The 13926-nt window shown below is 42.2% G+C and overlaps 1 protein-coding gene across 1 annotated transcript; it reads right to left on the bottom strand.

Annotated features, from left to right (window-relative positions):
- Positions 1–7788: 7788 nt before the first annotated feature.
- LOC137217356 (small ribosomal subunit protein uS12-like) lies at positions 7789–8337 on the bottom strand. The gene has a single exon (XM_067724067.1). It carries the CDS (start codon positions 8276–8278, stop codon positions 7847–7849), a length of 432 nt encoding a protein of 143 aa, XP_067580168.1. The 5' UTR covers positions 8279–8337; the 3' UTR covers positions 7789–7846.
- Between the last annotated feature and the right edge of the window lie 5589 nt (positions 8338–13926).

Here is a 13926-nt window from a genome sequence, read left to right as displayed (position 1 = left end):
CCTTCCCTCTTTCCTTATTTGTAACTTCTTTCTCTACCTATGAGAAAACTGGTTCTCCTTATCTATCTCATTATAGATTCATTTTATTTTGTTCAATCTTGACCACAGAAAGTTGTTAAAGAATTGCTAAACAATACCCTGTGAATAACAGGGCTACCAAAAGGAATGCACTATTTGTGTACAGTTTTTTTATCTTTAACCTTACCCTAACCAGTCAGAATGCTGTTTTCCACAGTTGCTATATTAGTTAACTATTGCTAGATAAGAAATTTCCCCCAAAATTTAGCAACTGAAAACCACATTTTTCTCACTAGTTCTGTGGAATCAGGAATCTGGGCATAGCTTAGGTAGATGCCTTTGGCTTCTGGTCTCTCACAAAGCTGTAATAAATGTGTCACCCAGGGCTGCACGCATCTCAAACTCACTCATGTGGCCGCTGGCGGGCCTCAGTTCTTCAATGGCTGTCAACTGGAAACGTCAATTCTTTGCCACAGGGCAAGGGCAGCTCTATAGGGCAGCTCACAACATGGCAGCCAGCTTCTGTCAGAGTCAGAAAGGAAAAAGGGTGCCCAAGGCAGAAGACTCTGTCCTTCTGTACTCAAATTTCACAAGGGACATCCCATCATCTCCGCCACATTCTTTTCACTAGAAGCAATCATTCAATCCAGGCCAACTCAAGGATTGCACAAGAGCATGAAAGCCAGGATGCAGGGATCACTGGGGGCCATCTCAGAGGCTACCCACCACAGTTACTTAGGTCAGCTCCTCTCTCACCATCCCCTTCAGTGTGGTTATGTTATTCATTTGAAATACAGTTAGGAATACTCTCTGTAAATACAGTTGAAATACTACTTGCATTCCAATTGAGTTCCCCCTCCCCCCACCTTGGTTGATTTAAATTATCGATTCATTTTTGGCAGGGTGTATAAGGAACATTAGCACAGTTCTGAGAATCCGAGCTATACGAAAAGATCAACCCTGAGAAAGGTCGCTGCCTCTCATCCCTACGACCTCATGGACATTCTTCCCTTCATTCCATCCCAGACCCTGCAGGTAATCAGTCTCTTCAGTTTCTGGTTTATCCTCCCTGTTTATATTGTACAGACGAGCAGATATGTCTATATTTTCTTAAATCCCTTTCTTCCTTACATGAAGGGTAGCATAGTATAGTCTTTTGCACTTTGTTTTTTTCACTTGAGTATATGCTTGAAATTATTCCAAATCAGTTTATTAGAATCTCCCTCATTTTTTTTAAACCGCTGCATAGTACAACATTGTGTGGATGTGCCATGCTTTATTCAACCACTCAGGGAGAGGAATTTTTGTCTGTCCTTTTTTGACCAAGAAACATTCCCCAAATTTTTAAGGATAATTTAAAAGTAATAACTAGGAAAGAAGATTGTGTGCTTCCTCTAGGCTACTCTGCAGATTACAAGAGCAATGTTTCAATTCTCATTGCCTGATAAGACTCAAATGGAACTAGAATCTCTACACTCTGCTGGTGGCCTTGTGAACAGAAACATCATTTTGAAAGTAGCATAGCAATGTGTAACAGCCACTTCCCTTCATTCAGTAATTCAACTCATGGGAATTTACTCTAAGAAAGTCATTTAACAGAGGGATAAATCTTAAAGCAGAAGGATGTCCATAGAAAGAAAATGTATAATCCTCAAAAACAGAAAAATAATCTAAACGTCCAATAAGGGACGGCCTAATAAATTACGATTCATCAATAGAATACTATATTGCAACTAAAAATAATTACTCAAACTCTGCAGATTATTAAGTGAAAAAGCAGGATACAAACTGATTACGGTTACAACGCTGCCAAACTGAAAAATGTGTGTAGCTGCACTAAAGTGGGTTGATGCTGAGAAGTGGCTGCTCTGTCAGTTAGTACATTTCCCGGTTCCTCTGGCATCCTCGTAGAGCCATGTGCCTGAGTTCTGGCTAACAGAATTGTGTAGAATTTATGTGAGCAACCTCCCTGCTTGGGCCACACACATCTCCCATGAGGTTTCTTTCCTTGTCTGCCAGCTGGATGTCAATACAAAGAAACCATGTGTTGAAGAGAACAGAATCTCTGTCAGTCTGAGTCCCTGAGTGTGGGATAGAGCCTCACCCCTACCATTGCCAACTGGGCTTTAATAAGCAAGGAACAAATATCTAATATGATAAGCCACTGAGATATCAGGGTCTATCTGATTCGAAAATTTCTCCAATGCTAATATTTTACTATCTGTTACACTCCAATCTGTAGGAAAAACTTAAAAGCAAGTGAGTTATTAGTATTCCTTCCTATGGTACTTTATCAGAAAGACAGCCAACGAAAGCCAAACACCCATTGTACTGCTGACTATTCTAAGCAGAGTCTCAGAACACACCTGGATATGGGCTGGAAAGTGTATTTACGTGCTTTTGACTCTCAACATGCTGTACTCACAAGGCTGCCACAGCCGGCAGGAACACAATCATCTAGGAAGCCAAGAGTGTCAGGGATTTGGGGCTATAAAAGATGACTAGCAATATATCAAAACATCACCTTAATCCAATTTTTCAAGTAAAGATGTATTAGAGAGAACAGCTGCCTTGGGCCTGTCGGAGATCGGCTGACCCAGCCCTCTAGACCCTGACAGAAGCAGGCCATGGGCCTGTATATCATCAGCCTTAATATTTGCGACTACATCCAAATACAGCATTGCTTCTCTTGTTAGAACTCCTGTTACCAGTAGGCCTCCTGCGCCTTCGCGCTGGGAGTGCTAGTGGCTTCAACCCATTCCAAGTCAAAACCTGGACAAGACAAAGGAACAGCTAAAGAAGTCTGTTATAAATATTTAAAGTTTCCTACGTATTATGATGTTTTAACATCATTAAAAAAAATCCGTCTGGCTGGAAAAAGCCTGCCCCTCCAGGGACTAGTCAATTCTTAGAGATAACAAAGCGTCCAGGCAGAAGCATGCCTTTGATATGCAAACCAACTAATCGGGAGCCGTGTCTCCTCTGTCTGGCGCCTATACCCCAGGAGACATATTCCTCTGCCTTAATCACCCAGCACCAGGTGTCAGACAAGTAGGGACTACCCCTATAGCCCAAAGCCCAAGGAAATTATTCAAACTAGCCCATCCAAAACTGTTCACCTTGCCCTGCCTTCCCTAAAACTTCCCCTCCCTCCTGTCTTCTGCCTCCTGACCTCCTCAGTGTCTTCCCCATTGGCCCTGCGTGCCGGGTCTCCTGTCTCTAGCACCCGTTAGCATCATAATCTATGCTTCCCTGAGCCTATCCTCTGTCTCCTCTTATGGCTGCACCTGACTAACCATCTCATGAAAGAATACAAACAAGGAGCTTATATCCTTTAAAAACCCAGATGGGGGACTTTCCTGGTGGTCCAGTGGGTAAGACTCTGTGCTCCCAACGCAGGGGGCCAGGGTTCCACCCCTGGTCAGAGAACTAGATCCCGCATGCTGCAACTAAGACACTGCACAGTCTAATTTAATTAATTAATTTAAAAAAATAGATGAAAGCCCACTCCTTCCAGAATGCCACCCCTCTTCCTCAACTACACAGAAGAAAAAAAAAACAAATCCTGACTCCTATGAACTCTCGGAATTTAATCAGTGTGTATTATGTCTATTGTAATGACTTAAGTATCTATCTCATCTCCCTTCTGGCAAGTTCCTGCAGAGCCGGATCATGTATTTTTTATTCACCACATACCCCCTCCACCTTCTCATTTCAGGGCCTAGAGAAGGACCACACAAGTCCTCTATACTCACTGAATTTGAAATAGATTTGCAAACACCCAAATAGTCAATACATTTCAACTAGAGAGTGCTTTCACTTTAGTAAGCCACTAATCTAAAGATGCTGATGTGTTGGTAAACCCAATAAATTATTCTTTTAATTTAGGGAAATTTTCCACACAAATGTCTCTCCTGATTAAACTGACTATATTGGTCAATTCAGCCTTTCTAGTAAGACAGATACTTTTTTCTTTATTATTTAGTATCAACTAGCTGATTCAACTGGTGTTCTTTCCTGTTGAGGTAACCAACTGTTACCAACCAACTGCAAGTCATCAGTTGTTTGGCCTCACCCCCTGCCGGAGATCAATCTAAGAACTCTCCTTCTTTGAATCTACTTAAGGGTTAGGTAACCTGTCAAATGTTGCTAAAATTTCATATAGTCTTCAGAAAACTCTGAGATACAGATATTATGCCCATTTTACAGATAAACTCAGGCTCAGAGAACTTAATTGATTTTCCCTATGCCATGTGGTAAGTAAATGACAGTACCGTGATCTGCACTCAATTCTGTCTGACTGAAAAAGCCATTAGGCCAAGACTTGTCCAAGGAGGGGGAAAAAAAAACCCAGACCTGTGTCTGAGTGGTTTCTCTGTGTGGAGCAGGTCCTCTCCTTCAACTGCAGCAGCTGCAGCATCAGGGAACACAGGCCAGCAGGCTGGAATCAGCATAGGCAGGAAGTCTGAGGGAGGAGTAGTTGAGTTGATGGGGAAGGGGCTAGATCAGTCCCTAGGAGCAGTTGAAAATGGGGTATGCTGGAAGACTTCCAGTTGTAACAAACTGAATCACACATGGTTATATCCATTTCCTTCCCAAACACCATAAAGTGAGTGTAAAGGAATAAAAATAGGACACGTGTACAAGAACACAATGCTATTAAAAAAAAAAAAGGAATATTCAGAAAACAAGATACATTCTTGTGGATTAAGAATTTATAGCAGAATTTGTTTTAAAGACCACAGAAGGGTTGGAAACTAAAGTTGAGACACTCTGAACTCCTTAACTGCAGATTGGCTGGCTGGGTAGGCTGAGGAGGCTTGAAATGGTTCACCTTTAAAAACAGCAGAAGCACCTAAGTAGCTGTCAAAATGAACAGCTACTGCAATGGGCCTCTCCTGGCTGCTAGCACTCTAGAGTCCACAGTGCCTAACGCTGTTCTGTGACACATACACAGATGCTCAAAAAGATGGTCTCTCTTCTCCCAGCTCTAGTACCTGGTTTGACCTTGACCTCAGTCTAACCATTGTCCAAATGCCCTGATCTTACTGAAGAACTTCTCAGAGCACAGAGCAACCATGTTTGGCATCACTAACTGTCTAGCAAGGTAAAATACAAATCCATTCTCCTACAAGAAACATATCCCTCCAAAACGGACACCTAAAATCCCGATATAATGCCAGTCTTGAAGGAGAGTACTGCTATCAGTGTCAATATAGAGTTGTTGTATCCAGGTGCATACTTTGGCCTGCAATATAACTGAATCTATGTTACAGAAAGGTTGGGTGTTGTGGAGTTAGTCTTAGTGTGCTCAGGCTGCTATAACAGAATACCACTGACCGGGTGGCTTAAACAACAGACATTATTTCTCGGTTCTGGAGGCTAGGAAGTCCAAGATCAAGGTGCTGGGAGATGTGGTCCTTGATGAGGGCTCCCTTCCTAACTTGTAGACAGTCACCTTCTCTCCGTGTCTTCACATGGCAGAGAGAGGACGCTCTATTGTCTCTTCTTCTTCTTCTAAGGGCACTAATCCTATCATGGGGGCTCTACCCTCACAACCTCATCTAATCCTAATTACTTCCCAAAGGCCTCACCTCCTAATATCATCACAATGGGGGTTAGGGCTTCAACATATGAATTCTGAGAAGATGCAAACATTCAGTCCATAAGAGAGTTCTACTTCATTTAGTCTTTGAAGAGACAAGGCAATCTCATCCTTTACTGTCTTTCTGGGTTGAGAACAGAAGACAAATTTATATAATCAAGATATTTTAACTCTAAGGGTTTGAGTTAGGCTAAAATTATTTTTGGCCAATATTCCACAGTATATCTCACACAGATCATCTAATTCAAGGAAGATTTATATCTGTCCCGTCTTGATGCAATTATAACCAAGCAACCCAAGCTCTCAAATTAAAATGCATAGAAATATGAGTGACAGTCCAAGAACTAAATTCTTGAGTTAGATTGTCTTCATTGATCTTGCTTTGCAATGTAATAATGGGGCCAGACCACGTACACAGAATAGGTAGTTAAGAAGGCTGTGGAAGTTCTGTTTGTTTTTTAGGGTTTTGTTTTTGTTTGTTTTTGGTGAGGTGCATTTTACATCTCTTGGAAAATGAAATTGGGAAGGAAAGATTCCCCTGTTAGTGTCAATCATGTCCTCCTTCTTCGTAAAGATGCTTCCCAAGGACCACGGCAGCTGTACTCACCAATACTGTCTTGAGCACAGAGCCATCTGAGGGAGGGAATGCCAAAGTGAAAAGAGGAAAAATAAAGATTTTATCATCAACTTACATTTACTGGCAATTTCCTCGCACTTTTCAAGACTTCAGTATTCAAGCACAGTTGGCCATTATGGTATTCTATTCTTCAGAAACGCAGGAAATAAATGACTCCCCTTAGTCTTTATTTGACTAGAGCCAGGTGTAATATTCAAAATATTTAACAATCAGTACCCCACACTGAACAATCTGAAAAGATGCACTGAACCATCTGAAAAGATGCAGACCTCAGGACTCAGCTAGTTACTGGATGTCCCCTGCTTCACTAGAACTTAACCCCTTAGTTGCTGGACTGGTCGGGTGGGGGGGGCGGCACAGGTAGGTTGAGAAGGCTTGTCCTGCCTTTGCAGGACTGGAAGTTAGGCGACAGCAGTCAAACTGACCTGGCCAACAACTTGAACACAGCTAGATGGTACAGTCTTACAAATATCATCTCTAGTCATCAAAAGAAACTTGCCAGACAGGTATTATCTATAGTCTGTAGATATGGACACAACATTTCAGGAACTTTAAATAACTGGCTACAAGTCACACAGCTAGTACATAACAGAACCAAAGCTCAGGACACCCAAGCTGATGCTTTGTCTCTCTTGCAATACCGGATCCTCCTATGAAAAAAGGAAATCAAAGGCTGATGCTTTCCACTCCGAGGTTCACGTTTCATGACTTAATTTTGACACGTGCTTAGACAACTTATTCTATCGTAAGCTTCCGCAATGAAAAGGAAAAACTGTAGTTCACGTGGAAAGGTTTATTTGTGAGGACCAGTAACTTTCCCCAGTAAAATTTTGGAACGGGAAAAAGCAATACAACCATTGTTTTGGTTGCTAGGTCACTCTACGTTTTTTTTTTCATTTAAAGATAGAGGATTTGGGAATTCCCTCATGGTCCAGTGGTTAGGACTCCACGCTTTCAGTGCCGAGGGCCCAGGGTCAATCCCTGGCTGGGCACCTAAGATTCCACAACCCGCATGGTGCAGCCAAAAAAAAAAATTTTTTTTAAAGAGAGGATTCAACTACTTCAAGGCAGCCAAAGTTCCCCTTTCTGCTAGTCTCCAGTAATTTTCACAAGAATGGTTAATGCTGGAATTGACTGACAGGTGTAGTGTCTAACATTCTTCTCATAAGTAATTCATGCTCATTTTTTTAAAATAAATTTATTTATTTTTGGCTGAGTTGGGTCTTCACTGCTGCGCCTGGGCTTTCTCTATTTGCAGTGAGTGGGGGCTACTCTTCGTTGCAGTGCACAGGCTTCTCATCGTGGTGGCTTCTCTTGTTGCAGAGCACGGGCTCTAGGCGCACGGGCTTCAGTTGTGGCACCCAGGCTCAGTAGTTGTGGCTCGCAGGCTCTAGCGCACAGGCTCAGTAGTTGTGGCGCACGGGCTTAGTTGCTCCGCGGCATGTGGGATCTTCCCAGAGCAGAGCTCGAACCCGTGCCCCCTGAATTAGCAGGCGGATTCTGTACCACCAGGGAAGCCCCATGCTCATTTTTTTTTTTTTTTGGCATATGGAAATTTATTACTATTCCGCTTTCATCATCAAAACTTATGATCTTGGTCTTTCCTTCTTGCCTTTATATAAGGCCAAAAGAGAGACATTGGCTACTTTGACAACCTTAAAGCAGACTCCAGGAATGTCACCAACAGCATGACCTTTGCGAGCAAATCCAGCAACCAGAACTTCATCATTTTCCTCAATAAAATTCAAACAACCATCATTGGGTACAAAGGCGGTGATTTTTTTGCCATTCTTGATTAGTTGAATGCTGACACACTTCCTGATGGCAGAATTTAGCTCTTTGGTTTCAACCCCTACTTTTTCAAGCACAATTCCCTTGGCATGAGAAGCACCTCCAAAAGGGTTGGCCTTCAGGGCTGTGCCCAAATGGGCTTTCTTGTACTGTTTATCATGCCACTTCTGGTCTCGTCGGTGGCTACGGAGCTTCCTGGCAGTACGAAGACCGCAACACTTGCCCATGCTGCCGGCGCCACGGGCCTGAGCAGAAGAGAGAAGCAGTGCAGGAAGGAGCCACAAGCCATTGCCCCACGCTCATTTTTAAACTTTGGAAAACACAGAGAAATACAAAGATTATGAAAATCACCCACAATCCCATTGCCCAGAGACAATCACAGTTAAAATCGTGACATATTTTCTTCCAATCTTTTTGCTATACATATATTCACACAAAAATTGAGATCACTTATATATATATTTAAAAAGTAAATATTGTGAACATTTCCAATGGTCATTAAAAATTCTGAGAAACAAAATTTAAAGCTTTCTTAATGCTCCAACATACAGATGAAGAATAATTTATTTAACCGTTCCCCTATCTTTGGAGAACAGCAGGGCTTGGTCAGGAAATAAATAGTTATGTAAATAACAGGACTGGAATTAGCACAGAAGATTAAGAACCCTAGGTTATTCCTTGGTCTCTGCAACTTAATAGACTCAAGGGAGCAAGACAATCAAATACAATATTTTTAGCCTTTAGAAGGATCCATCCATATACGTATATATTTAGCCTTTTTGCTGATGTGTTATACTGAAAGGGGCCCCCAGATTAAAGCACTTAAGACAGGGGCTCCTTACCAGAATGGTAAGAGTAGCTCTCATATCTGTATGGGTCAGAAAACAGTACCAGAGAATGCAACTCAGGGAACTCAACTGGGCCAATCAAAACCCAGCTCCTGTCTAAGAAAATTAAATCAAGATTTTTTACTCCCCAAACTCATGATATTTAACAAACACGAAAAGTTGGGCTTAAATTATTATCAATTATTGCATTTTTTTAATCTTCTAAGTGAGAGTCCAATTTTAATGGGGGGATTTCTGGCTCTAGAAAGCACAGATGGTAAGATGTCATAGCTCTGCACATAAAAAGGTACCCACTCTTCTACAGATATATTAATTTTTTTAAAAAAACTGAATTTCTAATTGGTGACCCTGACTTGAGGATTTCGTGATTATACAGAGTTCAGCTGGAATGGGGAACAGAGCAGGTTACTTAGGAGTCAGAAGAGAGCTCAGGCACTCTCACGGAGCAATGTTCTCAAAGCACGGGGAGACAAAAACAGGCAGCTGGACACCAAAGTGTACTGTTGTCACTGGGAAGTGACTGCCCAGCCTGGGGCTACATTTCCCAGTCCCTCCTGCATCTGTGTGGGGCCATGTGACTAGTTCTGGCCAATGGAATGAAACAATTAGAGAATGTACCACTTCTGGACCAAGTAACACTTGGTCCCTTGCACTTTCTTTCCCGCCTACAGTGACTGTGGAGGCTCATACTGAAGACGACAGCATCACAAGATGGAAGGGGGCTGCATGCTTGAGTCACCATTTAGAGTAGAGGTGCCCAGGACAACTGACTAACCAGAACATCAACACTGGATCTTGTGTGACCAAGAAATAAATATCTATTGTGTTAAGCCACTGACATTTGAAGGTTGTTTGTTAAAGTCAGCCTATCTCAACAGGGGCTCACTAAAAAGGCCTCTCTGCTATCTGACAACCTGATTTAGCAGAGACAGAGCATGGGGAAAGAGATGAGTGTGGAGTACTTCTTCAAGATGGAGAACAGTATTTTTTTCAATAAAACAAGGGGGATAAAAGATGGAGGATAACACAAATGGGGAAAGACAGGGCAAGAAGAGGACAAAGCACCAAGGTTTATAGTCACAGAGAATCTGAATTAAAGCTCCAGAAAATCAAGGTGGTAGAGGGAAGTCTAAAATCAAATTCTTTTTTGATGTGACTTGGGCTTCTGGTGTGTTCCATGGCCTACATGACCAATGAAACATTAGTTATAAATGTATATTTCTGTCAACAAGCAGTGTTTCTTTGGTATTCAAATCATTTCTCTTCCCCAAATAATCTCCCTTTTTGATTGATGACTCTTCACTCTTGATTTTTTAGGTCACATTCTAATTCATTGAGTTCTCTTGAGATTTTGGTTACTGGTTGAAGCGACAATATAGGCATGAAAAATAGTTCAAGATTTCATTACACAGATTAAAAATGTTAATGAAAGCTTTTTGATCCGCAGCAAGATCACTCAGGGTTTTTCCGTCAGCTATAGATTTTTCAGAGCTCTGGAAACATTCACAGTGACATGAAGCTGCACCCATCTGTTTACTGATATCTTGAGTGTTAAATGCTCCTTGTGTTATTCTCCAAGGATAGAGCGCTGAGTTGTTATAAAGTGTTAGCCCTCACCTTCTGAAGCCCCGCTCTGCTGGAATTGCTGAGCTTCACTCCCATTCATCTCTCCACGGGTACATGTATGTATGAACGTACGTATGTATTGGGTTGGGCAAAAAGCTCATTCGGGTTTTTCTGTAAAACCCGAACGAACGTTTTGCCCAACCCAGTAAGTATGCATGTATGTATGTATGTATCTATAAATTTTAAGCCCTGATAAGGAGCTAGGCAAGGAATATACCAAACGCTAAAACCAGTCCTGACTAGGGCAGAGAGTCTTATGAGAGGCCCAGCCACGCCAAAAGATGCGATCTAGGCTGTGTCTTGCTGCCCTAGTATGATCCTAGGTCAGCCTGTTGGTACTATATCCACTGGCCTCTCAGTTCCTCAGTCCATTGGTATTATATCCTCAATGCCTGGCTCAGAATCTGGCACAGAGTAAATACCTGACAAATGTACACTGAGTAGAACTAACTTCTGGAATTCTCAGAGTCACGATTTTCTTGGAATACTTTCTGAATTGGTAAAGTCTGTCTGTGTGGGCTTCTGCCTCAATTTCTTACTGGGGCTGAATACCAGGCTTGCAAACCAGCCACACCCCACCCAGCACTGATCAGCTCCTCCTACAGGATTTTAAACCCTGTTCTCAGTGGATCCATCTCTTGCTTGTGGACCTTCTCCAAGAGAACCGAGACAGTCTTCAGTTGATTTACGAGCATCACCCACTCCTGACACATGCCCCCTCCCACCCCTACAATCATACAAACTGGAATTTTGAACATTCCCATATAAGCTTTGGTCAAGGAAGAGTTCACTCACTCCACTGGATGCTGCATTTTCCACTGCTGGATAGCCACGCCTTAGGAACAGAGCCTGTAACTCGGCCTTGTCTCTTAACCTGTCCCACTATTTTTACTGCTTTTCCCTCAGTATCTGCTCACTGCAGAGGCTCTAGTAAGTCCCTCCACAGAGTTCTCTCACTCCTGTAACCCCAAGGTATGACCTAATGCCAGTTACAAGGACCTTTCAAATGCTTTCTGCTACTTATCAGACCTGAGGTTTGCTACATGCAGTTAACTACACACATAATTAGAAACTCACAGAATATGGTTGGCTTCTACCAATAACTCATTTGATCCAGGATTTATGGAAGGTGGAAGAACTCGACCTACTTACAAAAGGAATTGAGGTAATATATGCCTGTGAATAATTATAGATAAAATGAATGGAGGAGGGAGGGAGGCATGCTTATAAAACAGTAACAAGCGGGATCCTTGTAGGGATATAACTCTTCTGTATGTTGACCCTATCAATGTCAATATCCTGGATGTGATGCTGTATGATAGTTTTTGCAAGATGTCACCTTTGGGGAAAGTGGGTAGCTTGTATTATTTCTTGCAACTAAATGTGAATCTGCAATTATGTCAAAGTAAAAAGCTTAATTAAAATAAATGAATGGGAGTAAAAGAAGTTAGGCACTTTTGGAATTTGTTCTTAAAAATCTTGTGTACATAGGCAGAAAGGCAAATAAACTTTAGCTAAAAATGACTGATCTACTGATAATGAAAATTCAAATAAGACACAGGTTAGTCAGGCAATTCTCAGTAAGAAAAATGAAGAGCAAATAGAAGGAACATAGTATCAGAGCCTTCTAGAACTCACTAGGATATGAACCATTGAACTTCTGACAATAATACAAAGAAAACTCCCCAAAGCAAAACATTTAATTATTTTAGTTTCCAAACTGTGCATGCCATAGTAATAACTATAGGTATAAAAACATAATCTTCTCTTTCTACCACATTCCATTTAGAAGTCTAGCATATGAAATAGCAAAATGAATCTCTCATTCACAGTTATAAGTCATACGAGATAAACCATGATTTAAAAATGAGATGCCTGATGACCAGAGAAAGAAGTATGAGATTGCGACCTAAAAGTCAACTATATAAATCCATAGCATTAACTTGGAACTCTTCTTGACAACTGCAACATAAACCAAATTATTACTGACATGACTGCATATGCTGCAGTCCTCCGGGTAGTCATGCTCAGTTATACTCCTCACATGTACCTTCGCCAGGAAATAATCACAATTACTTTTAGTTCAGCCCTGAGCTACCATTAGTAATAAATTATGATGAGGATTGCATTCAACATTATTGACTACATGAATGACAATACCATTAACAAATTAGATTGAAGGTCTTATCGAAAACAAATGTCCTAATGGGGAGAAGTAAAATCCTTTCAAAGAGAGGCCCAGAGGTACTTCCAGATAGCCAGTACTACTTCCTATGAATTCTGATGGTGTAAGATGGATAACATAAGAGGTGATAAGTCTCCAATTCAACACTCTCAGGCCCATGGTTTTTTTCTAACCAATTCAACAGACACTCAGGCCCATGTTTTTTTTCTAATTTATTTATTTAGTTATTTATTTTTGGGTTGCATTGAGTCTTCGTTGCTGTGCACAGGCTTTTCTCTAGTTGTGGCGAGCTGGGGCTACTCTTCGTTGTGGTGCGTGGGCTTCCTGTTGTGGTGGCTTCTCTTGTTGAAGAGCACGGGCTCTAGGTGCGTGGGCTTCAGTCGCTGTGGCACGTAGGCTCAGTAGTTGTGGCTCACAGGCTCAGTAGCTGTGGCTCACAGGCTCAGTAGTTGTGGCACACGGGCTTAGTTGCTCCGTGGCATGTTGGGCTTGACTAGGCCCCCAGACTAGGGCTTGAACCTGTGTCTCCTGCAATGGCAGGTGGATTCTTAACCCCTGTGCCACCAGGGAAGCCCCCAGGCCCATGCTCTGGGTGAGTATGAAGCATATCCTTGCACTTCCCACTTGCATTAATTAGCCAAGGCTTCCAGCTTCCTGGAGAGAGACCCAGAGAGCTTGGCACTGGAGGCACCCAATAACCTGGGAAAGATCCAGGTCTTCAGGTCAGTGTTACTAGAGTAGAGATCTCGCCAGAAATGCCAAGTCACAGGGTAAGTCAGAAAAGGAAGAGCTTGTGCCCACCCAACTGAAATCAGCCATCAGAGCCCAGGAGTGGCCAGGTTGAGAATGTACACTCCGGCTCACGGGACCCAGCGAAGGACGGGCATGTGCCCATTTTCTTTTCTCCATGTCTAGCCCCAAAGCCTTCACTTATTTTTTATCTTGTACTGTCTGTTTCATAGCAAGTCATCTCAAATCCTTTTTTGGATAAAGTACAAATGAAAGGACAAAAATAATGGTTGATAATACACTGGCCTTGCTTGCTGGCCTTCCTTGCTGCTCTTAAAGGCCTTTATCACCCTTCCTTCGTGGTGGCGCCTTGGCTGTCTAAAAGCAGCTTAAGTTGTGAGTCACCACTAATCATGCATTGACTTTGACCTGAGCATTTCTGGAGAACTGTCCTGATCGGAACATAAGCCATCTGGTCGCAGCTAGC

The sequence above is a fragment of the Pseudorca crassidens genome, chromosome X (assembly GCF_039906515.1).
Source record: "Pseudorca crassidens isolate mPseCra1 chromosome X, mPseCra1.hap1, whole genome shotgun sequence".
NCBI lineage: Eukaryota > Metazoa > Chordata > Mammalia > Artiodactyla > Delphinidae > Pseudorca > Pseudorca crassidens.
The sequence above is the reverse complement of the archived record's forward strand: the minus strand, read 5'-3'. Positions and strand labels throughout refer to the sequence as shown.